The sequence below is a fragment of the Cornus florida genome, unplaced genomic scaffold (assembly GCF_030987335.1).
Source record: "Cornus florida cultivar Cherokee Brave unplaced genomic scaffold, ASM3098733v1 CherokeeBrave_3.0.0_Hap2_Chr10, whole genome shotgun sequence".
Taxonomy (NCBI): Eukaryota; Viridiplantae; Streptophyta; class Magnoliopsida; order Cornales; family Cornaceae; genus Cornus; species Cornus florida.
Window position 1 is genome coordinate 97,536,629 of NW_026775580.1, and position 14,452 is coordinate 97,551,080.

The window sequence follows — 14,452 nt, forward strand, 5'->3', positions numbered from 1 at the left end:
ACATAACAATGTAACTTGCTCATTGATAGTGCAAAAAATCGAAGGGATATTGTTACCTGAACCCAAAACTAAATTGCTAGAATTTTAGGGTTGTGCGGAATCCAATTTGTGACAATTAAATTATTATTTATTTTTTATCATACTACATTGGTGAACAAAAATATTCGGCAATACCGGGAGCACTTTAATATGATAGATAACAGAAAATTCAGTAAACCAATCATTCAGGATCTTATAACAATCAGTCCATCAATAACATACATATCATAGCATATTCTTAACAAATCAGATCATGTATCTTAGGTAAAACAAATTGATCGTTACTAGATTTTAAAGCTGCTGCCTAAGATGAATATTACAAAGAAGAAACTACTGCCAGCTTAACTGGTTAGATTTTGTTCATCCTATAACACCAATAATGAAAATCAAACCCGAATGTCAAATTGATAGTGAGCTACTGGGTTTGGTTGCCGCATAAAGGAAACAAGAAATCCTGGGTACAAGAAAATTGCATTGCATGTAAGAACCCAACAGAAAACAAGAAGGATCCATCAAATCTTGTACACAAGATGACTTCCAAGACAAAGATTCAGGTACCAAAACTCATCTCCTAACAACAGCATTGGCCTCTGATTTGCCAATCCCAAAAGCCAATTGAAGTGCACACCAATTTCGGTCTTGACTAAAATCTCATCCTAAAGATTATCTTCGTGTCCAAGGGAAAACGATTCATCCCCAGTTGCAAGAATTGACTTTTAAAGCAACCCAAATAAAACCCTCCTAATCCTTGAACGCCAAGCCTTGCTCTCTAATCGCGTTGCCAGGCCATAAAGAAGTTAAATGTAAAACCTAATTGTGTCACATATATAATTAAAGATGGTTAATGTTATAACCTAAATTAATGGAAACTGTTGACCCAGGATACCAAAAGAAAAATGGAAGAGTGCTAACAACTAGTGTTTCAACAATGTTGAAATCTAGAAGGGAAACTATTTGATGGATGAGTTTGTTGTTGATATCTTGAAATACTAAATTGCACCATCAAACCAAAAAGCTACAAAACCCTCATTAAAAAAATATTGAAAAATCAATTAATTGCAAGTTTCTTCACATCAAAAGTTTTGAATTTCAGCACACCCCCCTAAACATTTTTTCAATCATTTGTAGCTTAACATCAGAACATTGTCTCTAACATTGGGGTCAACCCCACTTTTCACAAGGTATATCTTATATATCATAAAAGGGGACCATTGTAGTGCAAGGGGACGGGGAGTGGTTACAGGTTCTAGGTAAAAGGAACCCTCATTGTGTGATGCAGACTATTGTACCAAAAACGATTCCACATTTTAACAAAATAAGATTAGCAGATCAGTCCATTACCAACGGTAACGAAGCCTCCAAGAAGAGCATTGCCAAAGACTACCTAAATTTCTCTCCTAAACTGCTTCTGAAGACTCCAAAACAATTCCCACCAAACTTTCTTCTAATGTTAATAAATTATTAAACTCCCAATCTACTGTCAAAGGGTAGGAAAATGTATCTCCATTTAGTTCAAAAGATAGCAAAATATAAACGAATGGAGTAAAAAGTTAGTTTTTTCTACAAAGAGCGAAAGCAAATCATACCCGCCAAATCAGAGTCCCTTCATCTAACCTCACTTACTGGTAAGTTGGAGCTGCTCCTGCAAAAGAATAAAGAGAAGAGACTGGCACATTTGCTCCAACAAAGTTAGTCTCACCAGACAGTGGTGTTTGATGAGGATCAACATAAACCCTACTTGTATCCGTCGCGGCTGGCACTGTATAATAAGCTTGATAAGAGGACGATAATCCCGCTGGTGCATTTGATGGTATCAATGGAGCATATGACTGTGGTAAAGCACGTGCCTGTAATGTAGCATATGAAGATACAGTAGGTGGTAGGTGTTGATTATGGTAATCAACTACACATTCTGGGTGTGAAATAGTTTCTTTCTCCCCCAGCAACAGTGACATATGATATTCACTTCCATGACCTACAAACTGATCCCTTGGAACCATATCTGGTGCGACCACATACCTGTAATAGTGGGCAGTGCCAGAATAAGTATGCCATGGATGGGTTTAATTCAAAAGCAATACACGCTCTATTGAGAAGCATTTTCGAACTTATCCTACCAAAGCTTTGTGGAAGACACCCAAAAGATGCCAACCCAAGATAATCCATTCTGAATTAATTATATCCATAAGAAGTGACGAATCTCAAATCGAGATCGAGTGTGTCGCAGGTCTATATCACAAGATTGAATCATTGAAGTAAAAATATAAGACATGAAAAGGTACTCATGGCAAGGCATGGTGCAGAAGTTCCTAGCATCGTGCTTCAACATGTGTGTGTGTAGATAATACACTTCTACAATATTGCCAATTAAATATTGGAAAAAAACTAATTAAAATAGGGGAACCTGCTGTACAGATAAAGCAATCAAAAAAGCTCCAGAGCTATACTATTGTCGCACATGTAATTCCTTTTTTGTCCATTCTTTCAAAAGAAATGAAAAGAGTACCTTTTGTGAGGATCCTGTGTGGATAAAACAGGATTTTCAGGAAAATATGGCTCATGCACTCCTGCCAAATGGTATGAGTCAACGTTACGAGGAGGAACAACCTGCTGAACCACATGATGACTTTCTACAGGGGGTTGGGAGTGTGCAGCCAAATAGTATGGGTCAACGTTACGAGGAGGAACAACCTGCTGAACCACATGATGACTTTCTACACGGGGTTGGGAGCGTGCAGCCAAATAGTATGGGTCAACGTTACGAGGAGGAACAACCTGCTGAACCACATGATGACTTTCTACAGAGGGTTGGGAGCGTGCACCCGAATGGTATGGGTCAACATTATGAGGAGGAACAACATAACGACTTTCTACAGGAGGTTGAAAGTGTGCCACATAGGCTGCTGATCCATAATAATCATACAATGGCGGTGGGGCACCTTGAACAGACCGAGGATCAAATGCTGGTGAGGCATCAATATGGTGCACTCCTGAGATATATGGCTCCTGTGGAGGAGGAAGCCTTGTGGCTGTGCGTGGCTGGAATCTCTCCTCCATGACAGGAGCCGCAAATGAACATGGTGGGCCCAAATTTGGGAGTGGAGAAGCAGAAGCAGGAAGCCTTGTTGGCAGCTGGAATCTCTCCTCCACGACAGGAGCCACAAATGAGTGTTGTGGGGCCAAATTTGGTAGTGGAGGAGCAACAGAGGCTTGCAATGGTACAGTGATTGGACGAAAGAATGAAATTAAAGTTTCCACCTTCATTATAAACCAAGGTCCATTAAAGGTGGAAACATCAAGAATAAAATTGTAGTCGAGATACCCAATTTTTCAAAAATAAACCATAAGGATGTTAAAGGCTATGTAATTGTATATTACCTGTCTGCGACTGAGCTCCTGCCTAAACTTGGAACGTCCCTGGTAGATGTCTCCAATACCAAGTCTTAATGCACTCTCAGGAACAGGTAAGCAATCCTTAAAGATCTTAAATTTAACCTATTCAAAGGACAAGAACAGAGATTGAATGCAGGGTTCACATAATGTTGAACACCTATGAAAACACATAACAGTAAAGTCCAAAGTGATTTTTTTTTTTTTTTTTTTAAATCTTGGAAACATATGAAGCATTTGGCACCACATTTCTGGCAGAACAGTCTTTCATTCAATGATTCAGTCTTTACATATTAAAACAGTCTTTTTAAAATAAAAGGAAAGAAGAAGAAGCAAAAAAATATGATCACTGCACATGAACAAAAATCATGTCAAATGGACGATACATGGTTATGGTTATGGATATGTATTCAACCAAGACAAGCCAAGCATGTTCAATAATTCAAAACTCTTGTACAATTGTACAGAAAATCCTCTAACCATTTTCTTATTAGATTTGGTTTCAACGAACTGAAGAATCCATGTTCAACATTTCATGTCACATAAAACACATTTTCCCCTAGAAATAAAAGAAAATTAAAAATTTATGGATATCTAGCTATGCCCACATGTCATTTGGCTTGTCATTTAATATGCGAACATGCATACCTATATCATGGAACAAAGCATATATCAAAATCCCAAGGTGACATCTGGGTGATGCCCTGTTCCGTTTATTGGTGGTCTTGTTTGATAGATCTTGCATACATTAGGAACAAAGGCTTAAGCACTAACAGCTATAACATAACAATAACTACTTCAGAGCAGTTATGGTTTGTTCAATTCGAAGTATCAACCCATGAAAGGGACAATGGTCAAGGATAAAGGAGCCATGGCAATGCAAATGAGTTACCAACGTTTGTTTAGCTTTCTAGGACAGAAGAGATCAATTAAAAACACATTAAGGGTGGCACTATGCTCCATCCGCAATGTAATAACTTGCAGATTAACTTGTCAACATATGTAATAATCAATCCTCATATGGAGTTAATAGTGCACACACGTATCCTTCCAAACCACATTCAAGAAGCATATTGTGATAAAGTAGAGATAGATTATAATAGCCATTTCTTTCAATATTCTTTATTTGCACATTATATCTAGCAGTTAACAGTTTAATAGTTCCTAAAATCCCAAGTTACCCCTGAATATAGTCAATTAAAATGCTTAATTCATAACATACAATGTGATGCAGAGCAAGTGGAAGAAGACTATTTTCAAATAGTTGAACACTCTAAGAAGACGCGACCGAGTTTCCATAAATAGACTGAGTTTCCATAAATAGGTTAGCTGATGATGAGTCTGATTATGTGATTGTTTTTAGTCTTGAGTCATTTATAAGTCTTTAATCTGTTTTATTTCATGCTTAGGATATTATTGTCATTTGATTTTATTTTATAAGTCATGTGCCTTATAAGTGGGTCATGTAACTGTTTAATGTCTGTTTTGTAATTTTTAGCTCTTTATTCTGCTGGAGAGAATATTAGCCTTTAGATTACATTTATTTGAAGGGCTAGGATTATATCTTTGCTAGGGCATCCCTTGTGGCTTATAAAAAGGTTGTTCCAAGTTGTAATGAGCGATTTTTTACGTATTATCAATAATATCAGCTTGCTACAGCAGCTTTTTATCTCTCCCTTTCTTTGGGATTGAGTTGTGGGTGTTTAAGCTATTCGTTAGCTTAATCTTACTCTCTGTCTTCTCTTCTTAGTGATTTAATTCTCTCTTTCATAAGCTGAATGCATTAATTGGTATCAGAGCAAGTTCTGGTCCATTGGTTTTGTGTAGGGTTATCAGACTTCTCTCTTACGTTTTGCAACATGCCACCAAGAAGAAGAAATCCGCCTCGCAGACCAGCCGCTCGGCCTGATCAGGACGCAGCAGTTGATCAACAACAAGTGCTTGCTGTGATAGAAGATCTAAGAAGGCAGATTGAATCTTTTGCCCTGCGCATTGTGCAAATCCCAGCCCCTTCTCAAGATGGCATCGAATCTGAGGAGGAGGACAATTTGGAAGAGGAATTTGTTAATCCTTTTCGCAGAAACACAGCACCAAGACCAGCACCTTTCGAGGCGTTGGGATGGTGGTTTTAAGGTGGAAATTCCAGAATTTGCAGGAGATCTGAATGGAGAAGGTTTCATTGATTGGTTAACCACTGTGGAAAGAATCTTTGACCTGAAGCATGTATCCGAGGACAAAAAGGTGAAATTGGTTGCTGTGAAACCAAGAGGAAGAACATCAGCTTAGTGGGATCAGTTCATTATGGCACGACAAAGGCAAGGAAAGCCCAAGATTGTTGATTGGGAAAAGATGCAAAAAAAGCTAAGGGAGACTTTCTTCCTTACAACTATATCCAATCAATGTTTGGCTGCATAATTGTCGTCAAGGAAGCAAGACTGTTGACGATTACATAGAGGAATTCTTTGGACTTGTTCTCAGGAATGAGTTAAATGAAAGTGAGGAGCAAAAGGTTGCACAGTATATAAGGGGCTTACGAATTTTCAAGATATACTGAATCAGCAAGATATTTGGAATGTTTCTCAAGTATATCAATGTGCCAAAGCCGCAGAAATTCAGCAAGCAAGAGGGACACACAAAGCACCAAATAATCAGGTTAATTCTAATCGAGCTACAACTTTTAGGGGACAATCTCAAAGTGGCAGCAATGCAGCCCCTCAATCACAGCCAGGTGGTGGAGCAACTGTTGCTAAATTGCAGCCTAATGGACCAGGAATTAAATGCTTTAAATCTGGAGCACCTGGACACAAGTCAGCTGAATGTCAAAAAGTAAATAGTTGTGAAGGAAAGCAGTTTCTTATGGAAGAATGTGGAGAAGAACCACAAGCAGAAGAAGAAGAACCTATTTATGATGATGAGGAGGAGGATGCTATTGTGAGAGGAGACACGGGGCTTTCTCTTGTGATGCGAAAGGCCTTTATAGCACCACGAAACGAAGATCCTGAGGATTGGCTGTGACATAATATTTTCCAAACTACTTGTACCATTGGGGGTCGTGTTTGCGAGCTAATTATAGATAGCGGAAGCTGTGAAAACATCATCTCTCAAGAAGCAGTGACGAAGTTAAAGCTATCGGTGGAAGCGATCCTCAACCTTACAAACTTTCCTGGTTCAAGAAAGGCAATGAGATATCCGTCACTCGACGATGCTTAGTTAATTTATCTATTGGTAGTAGGTACTTTGATAAAGTATGGTACGATGTTGTGGCAACAGATGCATGCCATGCTTGTTTGGCCAAACTTGGCAATTTGATAATAAAGTGCAACATGATGGTTGCAAAAACACTTATACATTTTATAGAAATGAGAAAAAAATAATATTGGTTCTATCTAACGAGGAAGAAGTTCCACCTAAACCTAAACTGGGGGAGGGTGTTAATTTACTCTCTATGGCCAATTTTGAGGAGGAATTGGAGGAGGGTGGCTTGGAATATGTTTTAATTGGTAAAGAGAAGCTTGCAGGAACAAATTGTCCAACCACTGTTCATCCACTTTTAGAGGAGTTTGCTGGTGTTATGCCACAAAATTTACCCCATGGATTACCTCCCATGAGGGGCATCCAACACCACATTGATCTAGTGCCCAGAGCTACTTTACCTAATAAGCCACATTACCAAATGAGTCCTAAAGAGCATGATGAGCTTAATAGGCAGGTTTTAGAGTTATTGGAGATGGGTTATGTGCATGAAAGTACGAGTCCATGTGCTGTACCAGCTTTATTGGTACCAAAGAAAGATAGGAGTTGGAGAATGTGTACTAATGGTCGAGCCATCAACAAAATTACTGTGAAATACAGATTTCCTATCCCTCGGCTAGAAGACATGCTAGATCATCTTTCGGGAGCCAAAGTGTACTCAAAGATTGATCTCAAAAGTGGATACCACTAGATTAGAATTCGGCCCGGAGATGAATGGAAGACAACTTTCAAAACTCGTGAGGGGCTGTATGAATGGTTGGTTATGCCGTTTGGTTTGTCAAATGCACCAAGCTCTTTTATTCGAGTGAAGAACTGAAACCTTATATTGGGAAGTTTGTTGTGGTATATTTTGATGATATTCTTGTGTATAGCACTTCAGAAAAGAAACATCTTGAACATCTACAAGCTCTTTTGACTACTTTAAGGGAGGAAAAATTATTCATTAACTTAAAGAAGAACAACTTTATGACAGATCGAGTGCTGTTTTTAGGATTTCAAGTGGACCAGTCCAAAGTGCAAGCTGTCATTGAGTGGCCAAGTCCAGCAAATGTTCATGAAGTTCGTAGTTTTCATGGGTTAGCCTCATTCTATTGTCGTTTCATCAGGAATTTCAGCTCAATTGCAGCACCAATTACGAGTTGCATGAAGAAAGGACCATTTAAGTGGACCGCTGAAGTGGAAGAAAGTTTTCAATTACTTAAGAAAAAGCTTTCTGAAGCTCCTATTCTTATTCTGCCAGATTTTAACAAAGTCTTTGAAGTTCAATGTGATGCTTCTAGGGTCGGCATAGGAGCAATGCTTAGCCAAGAAGGAAAACCTGTGGCGTTCTTTAGCGAGAAGTTAAGTGGTGCAAGGGTGAATTATTCTACTTATGATGTGGAATTCTATGCTATTGTACAGACACTACACCATTGGGAGCATTATTTAATTCAAAAGGAGTTTGTATTGTATTCTGACAATAAGGCCTTGTAGTACATAAATGGGCAGCATACGGTGAATCGTCGGCATGGCAAATGGGCCGCATACTTGCAGCAATTTACTTTCACTTTGAAGCATAAGTCAGGTGTCCAGAATAAGGTGGCTGATGCTTTAAGTCGAAGATCTCATTTACTATCCACTATGCAAGTTCGGGTTGTGGGTTGACACTTTCAAGGATTTGTATGTTGTTGATCCATTCTTTAGAAGGATTCATGAAGAGGTAGTGGAAAGCAAGAGGACTGACTGCTGCTTGCAATCCGGTTTTCTCTTTAAAGGAGCAAAATTGCGCATTCCTAATTGTTCTTTAAGAGAGAATCCTTCTTCAGCTACATAATGAGGGACACTTCGGCAGAGATAAAACTTATGCTTTGGTTGAAGCAAAATACTCTTGGCCAAAGTTACAAAGGGATGCCAATAGGCTTGTTGATCGCTGCCAAATTTGTCAAGTGTCAAAAGGTGCAGCAACTAATGCTGGTTTATATATGCCTCTGCCTGTTCCGACTTCTCCATGGACAGATGTTAGTATAGATTTTGTGCTGGGACTTCCTCGAACACAAAGGGGTATGGATTCTGTCTTTGTTGTTGTTGATAGATTTTCTAAAATGGCACATTTCATACCATGCGGGAAAACTATGGATGCTTCTCAAATTGCTAATTTGCAATTTAAAGAAATTGTTCGTTTGCATGGTGTGCCAAAGTCCATCACTTTTGATCAAGATAGGAAGTTTATCAGCCATTTTTGGAGGACTCTTTGGAAGAAATTGGGGCCTGATTTGAACTTTCGTTCAGCCTATCATCCTCAAACCAATGGGCAAATTGAAGTTGTAACAGAAGTTTGGGAAATCTGATTCGAAGTCACGTTGGGAATAATTTGCAGCAGTGGGATCAAGTTCTTTCTGGTGCAGGATTTGCTTTTAACAGGTCCAGAAATCGAACAACTAAGATGAGTCCTTTTCAAATTGTTTATGGACAAAATCCGAACAGTGTTTTAGATCTGGTTCCAGTTCCAATAATGGGTCGTGTGAGTTCAAAAGCTGAAGAATTGGAAGACCAAATCAAAGAAATTCATAACAAAGTGCGGCAACAAATTGAGGAGAGCAATCACAGGTATGAAGAACATGTCAACAAGGGCAGAAGAAGTGTGATCTTTGATGTGGGAGATTATGTATGGGCTGTTTTAACCAGAGATCGATATCCGGCTGGCAAGCACAACAAGATGAGTGCAAGCACAACAAGATGAGTGCAAGGAAGATTGGACCGTGTGAAGTACTTGAAAGGATTAACGAAAATGCATACAGGTTGAAGCTTCCCAGCCACATCAAGACATCCGGTGTGTTCAATGTTCGTCATTTGATTCCTTATCAAGGTGACTCTTCGAGCGAGGATGATGCAAACTCGAGGTAGAGTTTTCTCTAGAGGGACTGATGCAAAGCAAGTGGAAGAAGACTATTTTCAAATAGTTGAACACTCTACGAAGACATGACCGAGTTTCCATAAATAGGTCGGTTGATGATGAGTCCGATTATGTGATTGTTTTTAGTTTTGAGTCATTTATAAGTCTTTAATCTGTTTTATTTCATGCTTAGGATATTATTGTCATTTGATTTTATTTTATAAGTCATGCGCCTTTTAAGTGAGTGATGTGACTGTTTAAGGTCTGTTTTGTAATTTTTAGCTCTTTATTCTGCTGGAGAGAATATTAGCCGTTAGGTTACATTTATTTGAAAGGCTAGGATTATATCTTTGCTAGGGCATCCCTTGTGGCTTATAAATGGGTTGTTCCAAGTTGTAATGAGTGATTTTTTTTACGTATTATCAATAATATCAGCTTGCTACAGCAGCTTTTTATCTCTCCCTTTCTTTGGGATTAAGTTCTGGGTTTTAAGCCATTCATTAGCTTAACCTTGCTCTCTGTTTTCCCTTCTTAGTGATTTAGTTCTCTCTTTCATAAGCTGATTGCATTACAATGTAAATCGTCAATCTACTTATTAATAAGTATCTCCCAATGCTAAATCAATACAGAGGGCATTTACCATATATCATGTCAATATATTAGAAGAATTTTAGTTTTTAGGGAAAAAAATTGCAATTTATTCAAAATTGAATATACATACATACATATCGTCGCATATTTTCGTATAACCATATATTATATTTCACTATATATTGTCAAAAGCATATATTAAACATCGTGTATAAAATTTATACACATAACATGTCAATTTCATAACAATGAAATAAACAGTCTCATCATAGCAAGTATAAGCAACCATATTGTATCTACAAGCCAAAAAAAAAAAAATTTCTCCCAAATAGATATAATTTCAGGGTCAATGTTTTTTATGCATGTGAGTCCATTATGTTACATGAGCACATAGAAAAAATATATATATATAAATAAATAAATTCATCGTTTTCAGGTTCTTGGCCTTTTGTTGATTGTAAATTATTCAATAAATTTTTAGAAAAATGAAAGTATCTTTCAACTAAATGACTTATAATTTCCCAAGTTATACACTTATACCAGACACTTGTATGCTCAAAAAATAATCATGGATCCATGATTTATGCATATACTCACATATATGTGAGTATCATACGAATATATATACCTAAACAGTATATACCAATATACCGATTGAAATAAATGTATATAGGAGTGCCTATGTATATATTTTATGATTATTTTTAATATACTCACATAATATTCTTAATATTGACGAAATTATGGAATTTATTGCACAAGTTTACCAATACTAAGTAATTAATATTCTTCCACTTTATCCGTGACTCTGAGTAGTGAGTACAAAAAATTTCCGGGATTACGAAACTCACAAACAAATATGCTCGGCTGGACTCTTTTCTTGTATGCCCGGAAAATGATGTTTCGGTATAACTCAGCTTGCTGCAAAGCCTTTATTTCTTGTCCAAACGCCCCAGATCTAAGAACTTATATAAGTACGTATGTAAATGTGAATGTGGACATTTTATATTAGCATACAATTTCTAAAATTTCCAACTATTTTCAAAGGTTCAACCAAACACTGGAAAATATTAATTTTTTTCTTTAAAAGATGTTACATGAAATATAATTTCTGTTGTAAGACATTTTATGCAGAACCAAAAAAAGTGTTAAACAAGTTATGTGCACCTTTTGGGTCCTCAAAAGAAAAAATGAGAAAGAAGAGAGGAGAAAAATAGAGAGAAGGATTACAGATTAATCATAGAAAAGTGGAGATTAATCACCTATATCTTCTCTCTTACGAATTTGCTCCACTTTGAAACATATTGCTCACTTTGAATCATATCAAATCATCACTCTTTTTAAAATGATAGTTTTTAGTTTTTACAGGGCAAAAGTAATGTTCGAACCCCTATGTAGGGGATGAAATGGAGCAAATTCAAGTGAATGAGAGTCCAGACGCACATTTTAATGACAGAATCCATATCCAAATTGTGGTCCGAATCAGATCCTATGAACGTGATCCATACCCAACCAACTTAATTCAAAAAGGATACTAATTGTTATCACTAATAAAGTAAAATAGGCTTGATTCGGGTCTATTCTCGGGTAAAACCCCATTTATGAAAAGATTACCCATATCCAGATCCTATCCAAACTTGTTATCGTTCTTTTCAAGAATATCCAAATTCAATCCAGTTTTTATTTGGAACCAGTCCAATCTGGTAACAATTTTGTTGAAAGCAAGCTCAGATCAAACTTGAACATGAGACTAGGCTTGGAATGAATCAGATTTTGTAATTCCAACAACATGAACACTTGAATCAACTTTACCTGAGCAGGAAATCTCCCTCCGAAAGCTGCTGTTTCCAGTCCCAACTCTCCAGTGGAAGTTGCCTTGTATACACCATAGAGGAGCTTCAAGTCAAAATCAAATAAGAAGAGCTTCATACCCGGTTTTATTTTCTTCACAACTTCCAATTTTCCTTTTGGAAGCCCAAAAACACGATATTGGTAGCATTCAGGTTTTGTTTTATTATTGCACATGAATATAAAACCAGATATTGAACTCTCACTGTTTTCCTCCTCTTCCTTTCTTCCTTGTGTAACAACTTCATTCTCATTAGTAGTTGTATGAATAGAAACAGGGGCAACAAGTGTGCCACTAGCAGTAGTAGGGCTAGAAATGGAAGTAGAAGAGAGGCCTGTGGTAATTGAAGCATCATATATTTTTGAAGTTTTCTTCTTTCTCTTGGAAAATTTCTTCTTGATCTTTTTGCTTTCATTAGGGTTGCTCACAAGCTGCCCCATGTCTCTTAACTTCTTGCCTCTTCCTTTTGCCATGCTAAAAACTGTTATAATGGAAACAAATAAAGCATCACTCTAGACAAATAAATGCAGATACCCAAACAAAATCTGAGTCAGAAATTTCTCATTACACAAAAGCAGAGAACCATATGGAAATAAGGGATTTAAAACTTAAAATAGTCACCACGCATTAAACCAAATCAACCCAAACCCATTCTACAACAGTAAGTTTAAGATTAAAAGGTCTGGCATGTCGGGCAGCAAGGCTCATTTAGTAGACATCGAGCAAGCAATGCCCGGCCAGACCTCTCAAAGAAATGTTATTAATCTCTGATCTTGCCACTAGTACAGATTTTTGGATTCGAGTTGGGTTTAAGGTAGCCAAAATTTATAAAGTTTAAATCTTCTGATGACATATTGTTGGAGTAGTGTATCCGTGGTGCCCAACAATGGACTATATACAAGAAATCTACCCATAATCTTTATACTCAGTTATTCAATTTTTGATTTAAAGAAAAATCACTTTGATTGCCTAATTAGTTTAAGGTATGTAAATAGCATAGAGCTCAATAATATGAACACGGTATAGAATTGTATGGTAACATGCATGTGATAGAATTTATGCTCTCACCAAATCCACATATTGAATAATTCCATTGGTTGTCATCAAAAGATAGTATTTTGATAGAAATTTAATCAGCATTATCAGATAAATTACCACGTTTCACACCTCTATTACCATATAGAATGGGCTACAACACCTCTAGAGCATAGTTATTATCATCATTTCAACCCTGCATGTTATGCCAAACGTAAGATAATGTCAATAATTAATAGAAATACCAATAAAGGGCTAGCCCAGTGCATGAGGCTCCCACCATTGCGGGGTCTAGGGAAAGTTAGATGACACAAACTTACCTTACCTCCACACGGAGAGGCTGTTTCTGGTTTCGAACCTGTGACCTACAGATCAAACCTTAACATTGCGGCAAGGCCCACCCCTCAATAGAAGTACCAATAGGCACTAAAACATTATTCTTCTCGGAGCAATACGCAAATTGATCAACAACCATCAAATCTCTCACTGAAGAGGACCTAAACCACTGCTTACTGTAAAGCAAAAATAAAATGCACCAAGGGACTCTAGTGACATCATAATAAAGCGAAACAGTAAAAACTTGTCTGACCACCCATTGGTCATAACAATCTTTTTTAAGCAAGACAAGGAAATAAAAGAAACTTTGACTGCGAACACGCTGAAGTGTTTGAATGCATTGAAGCATTCAATTTCAGACATGCGGTTGAATTGGGTCAAAAATATTTCATTTGGAAATTGGTAAGAGAAATAACAAAATTGCTTTCAATCTCCAGAACAAATTTCAAGTCACTAAAATAGAAGAAATGCACACATTTTTGGCAAGATTTGTGGACAATAAAGCAATTCAAGTCCAAAACAATCTCAAAGTCACACAGTTGGTCCGATTAAACTCCTTCATTTTATCTGTATCTGTTGTCATTCAACTACAAATAAGAGGTAGAATGCATTAATTCAACAAAGCAAACATCAAGATTGTGGGCTAAGAACAACGCCCTAGACTTTGATGAAATGGCCATGCAAAATTTGTGTACCGAACAAGATTCGAAAAATAACAACATTAAACGATACAGAGAGGGCAGGCAAAACTGTATATATGTATGTGTTTGTGTTTATATACACACACATCGATCATAAACAACAGGAAAGGGCAAAAAGCATTATTGAACAAACGGCTACGTAAAACAGAAACACGATCAACTTTGAAAAAGAAGAAATAACAGAATAATGGATGTGGAGTTCTCTGTGTAATTACCAGGTAATCAATCAAGATTCGAGAGTCTGACGAAGAGAGAAATCGGAAAATGTGAAGATCAAGACCTAAGTAGTGTACCAATTCATCAATTCCTACAAACAGTCTCAGTCGATAAAACTACTACCATATATGGGAATACTTTTTTATTTATGTAGCCGATAAGGAGGGACAC

General features: G+C 37.2%; 1 protein-coding gene across 10 annotated transcripts; it reads right to left on the reverse strand.

The window, feature by feature from the left end:
* Positions 1 to 241: 241 nt before the first annotated feature.
* On the reverse strand, positions 242 to 14,409 carry LOC132276155 (uncharacterized). 10 transcript variants are annotated; one of them, XM_059777450.1, is made up of 8 exons: positions 14,281 to 14,409; positions 13,349 to 13,393; positions 13,149 to 13,224; positions 11,957 to 12,474; positions 3,418 to 3,534; positions 2,546 to 3,297; positions 1,626 to 2,058; positions 242 to 493 (listed from the first exon to the last, which is right to left on the reverse strand). In XM_059777450.1, exons 4-7 carry the CDS (start codon positions 12,464 to 12,466, stop codon positions 1,659 to 1,661), a joined length of 1,779 nt encoding a protein of 592 aa, XP_059633433.1. In that variant the 5' UTR covers positions 12,467 to 12,474; positions 13,149 to 13,224; positions 13,349 to 13,393; positions 14,281 to 14,409; the 3' UTR covers positions 242 to 493; positions 1,626 to 1,658. The 10 variants fall into 10 exon arrangements, with proteins under 10 accessions (XP_059633433.1, XP_059633432.1, XP_059633428.1 ...); XM_059777449.1 differs by having other exon boundaries at positions 242 to 849; XM_059777445.1 differs by having other exon boundaries at positions 242 to 2,058; positions 13,354 to 13,393.
* Between the last annotated feature and the right edge of the window lie 43 nt (positions 14,410 to 14,452).

Bases quoted from the DNA above. Each gene is read 5' to 3' on its own strand.
- LOC132276155 (XM_059777442.1), bottom strand. From the start codon at position 12,466: ATGGCAAAAGGAAGAGGCAAGAAGTTAAGAGACATGGGGCAGCTTGTG. The intron at 3,535-11,956 runs GTAAAGTTGATT...TCCTTTGAATAG, and splicing joins GAGGGAGATTTCCTGCTCAG to GTTAAATTTAAGATCTTTAA. The intron at 2,059-2,545 runs GTACTCTTTTCA...CCACTATTACAG, and splicing joins ACACAGGATCCTCACAAAAG to GTATGTGGTCGCACCAGATA.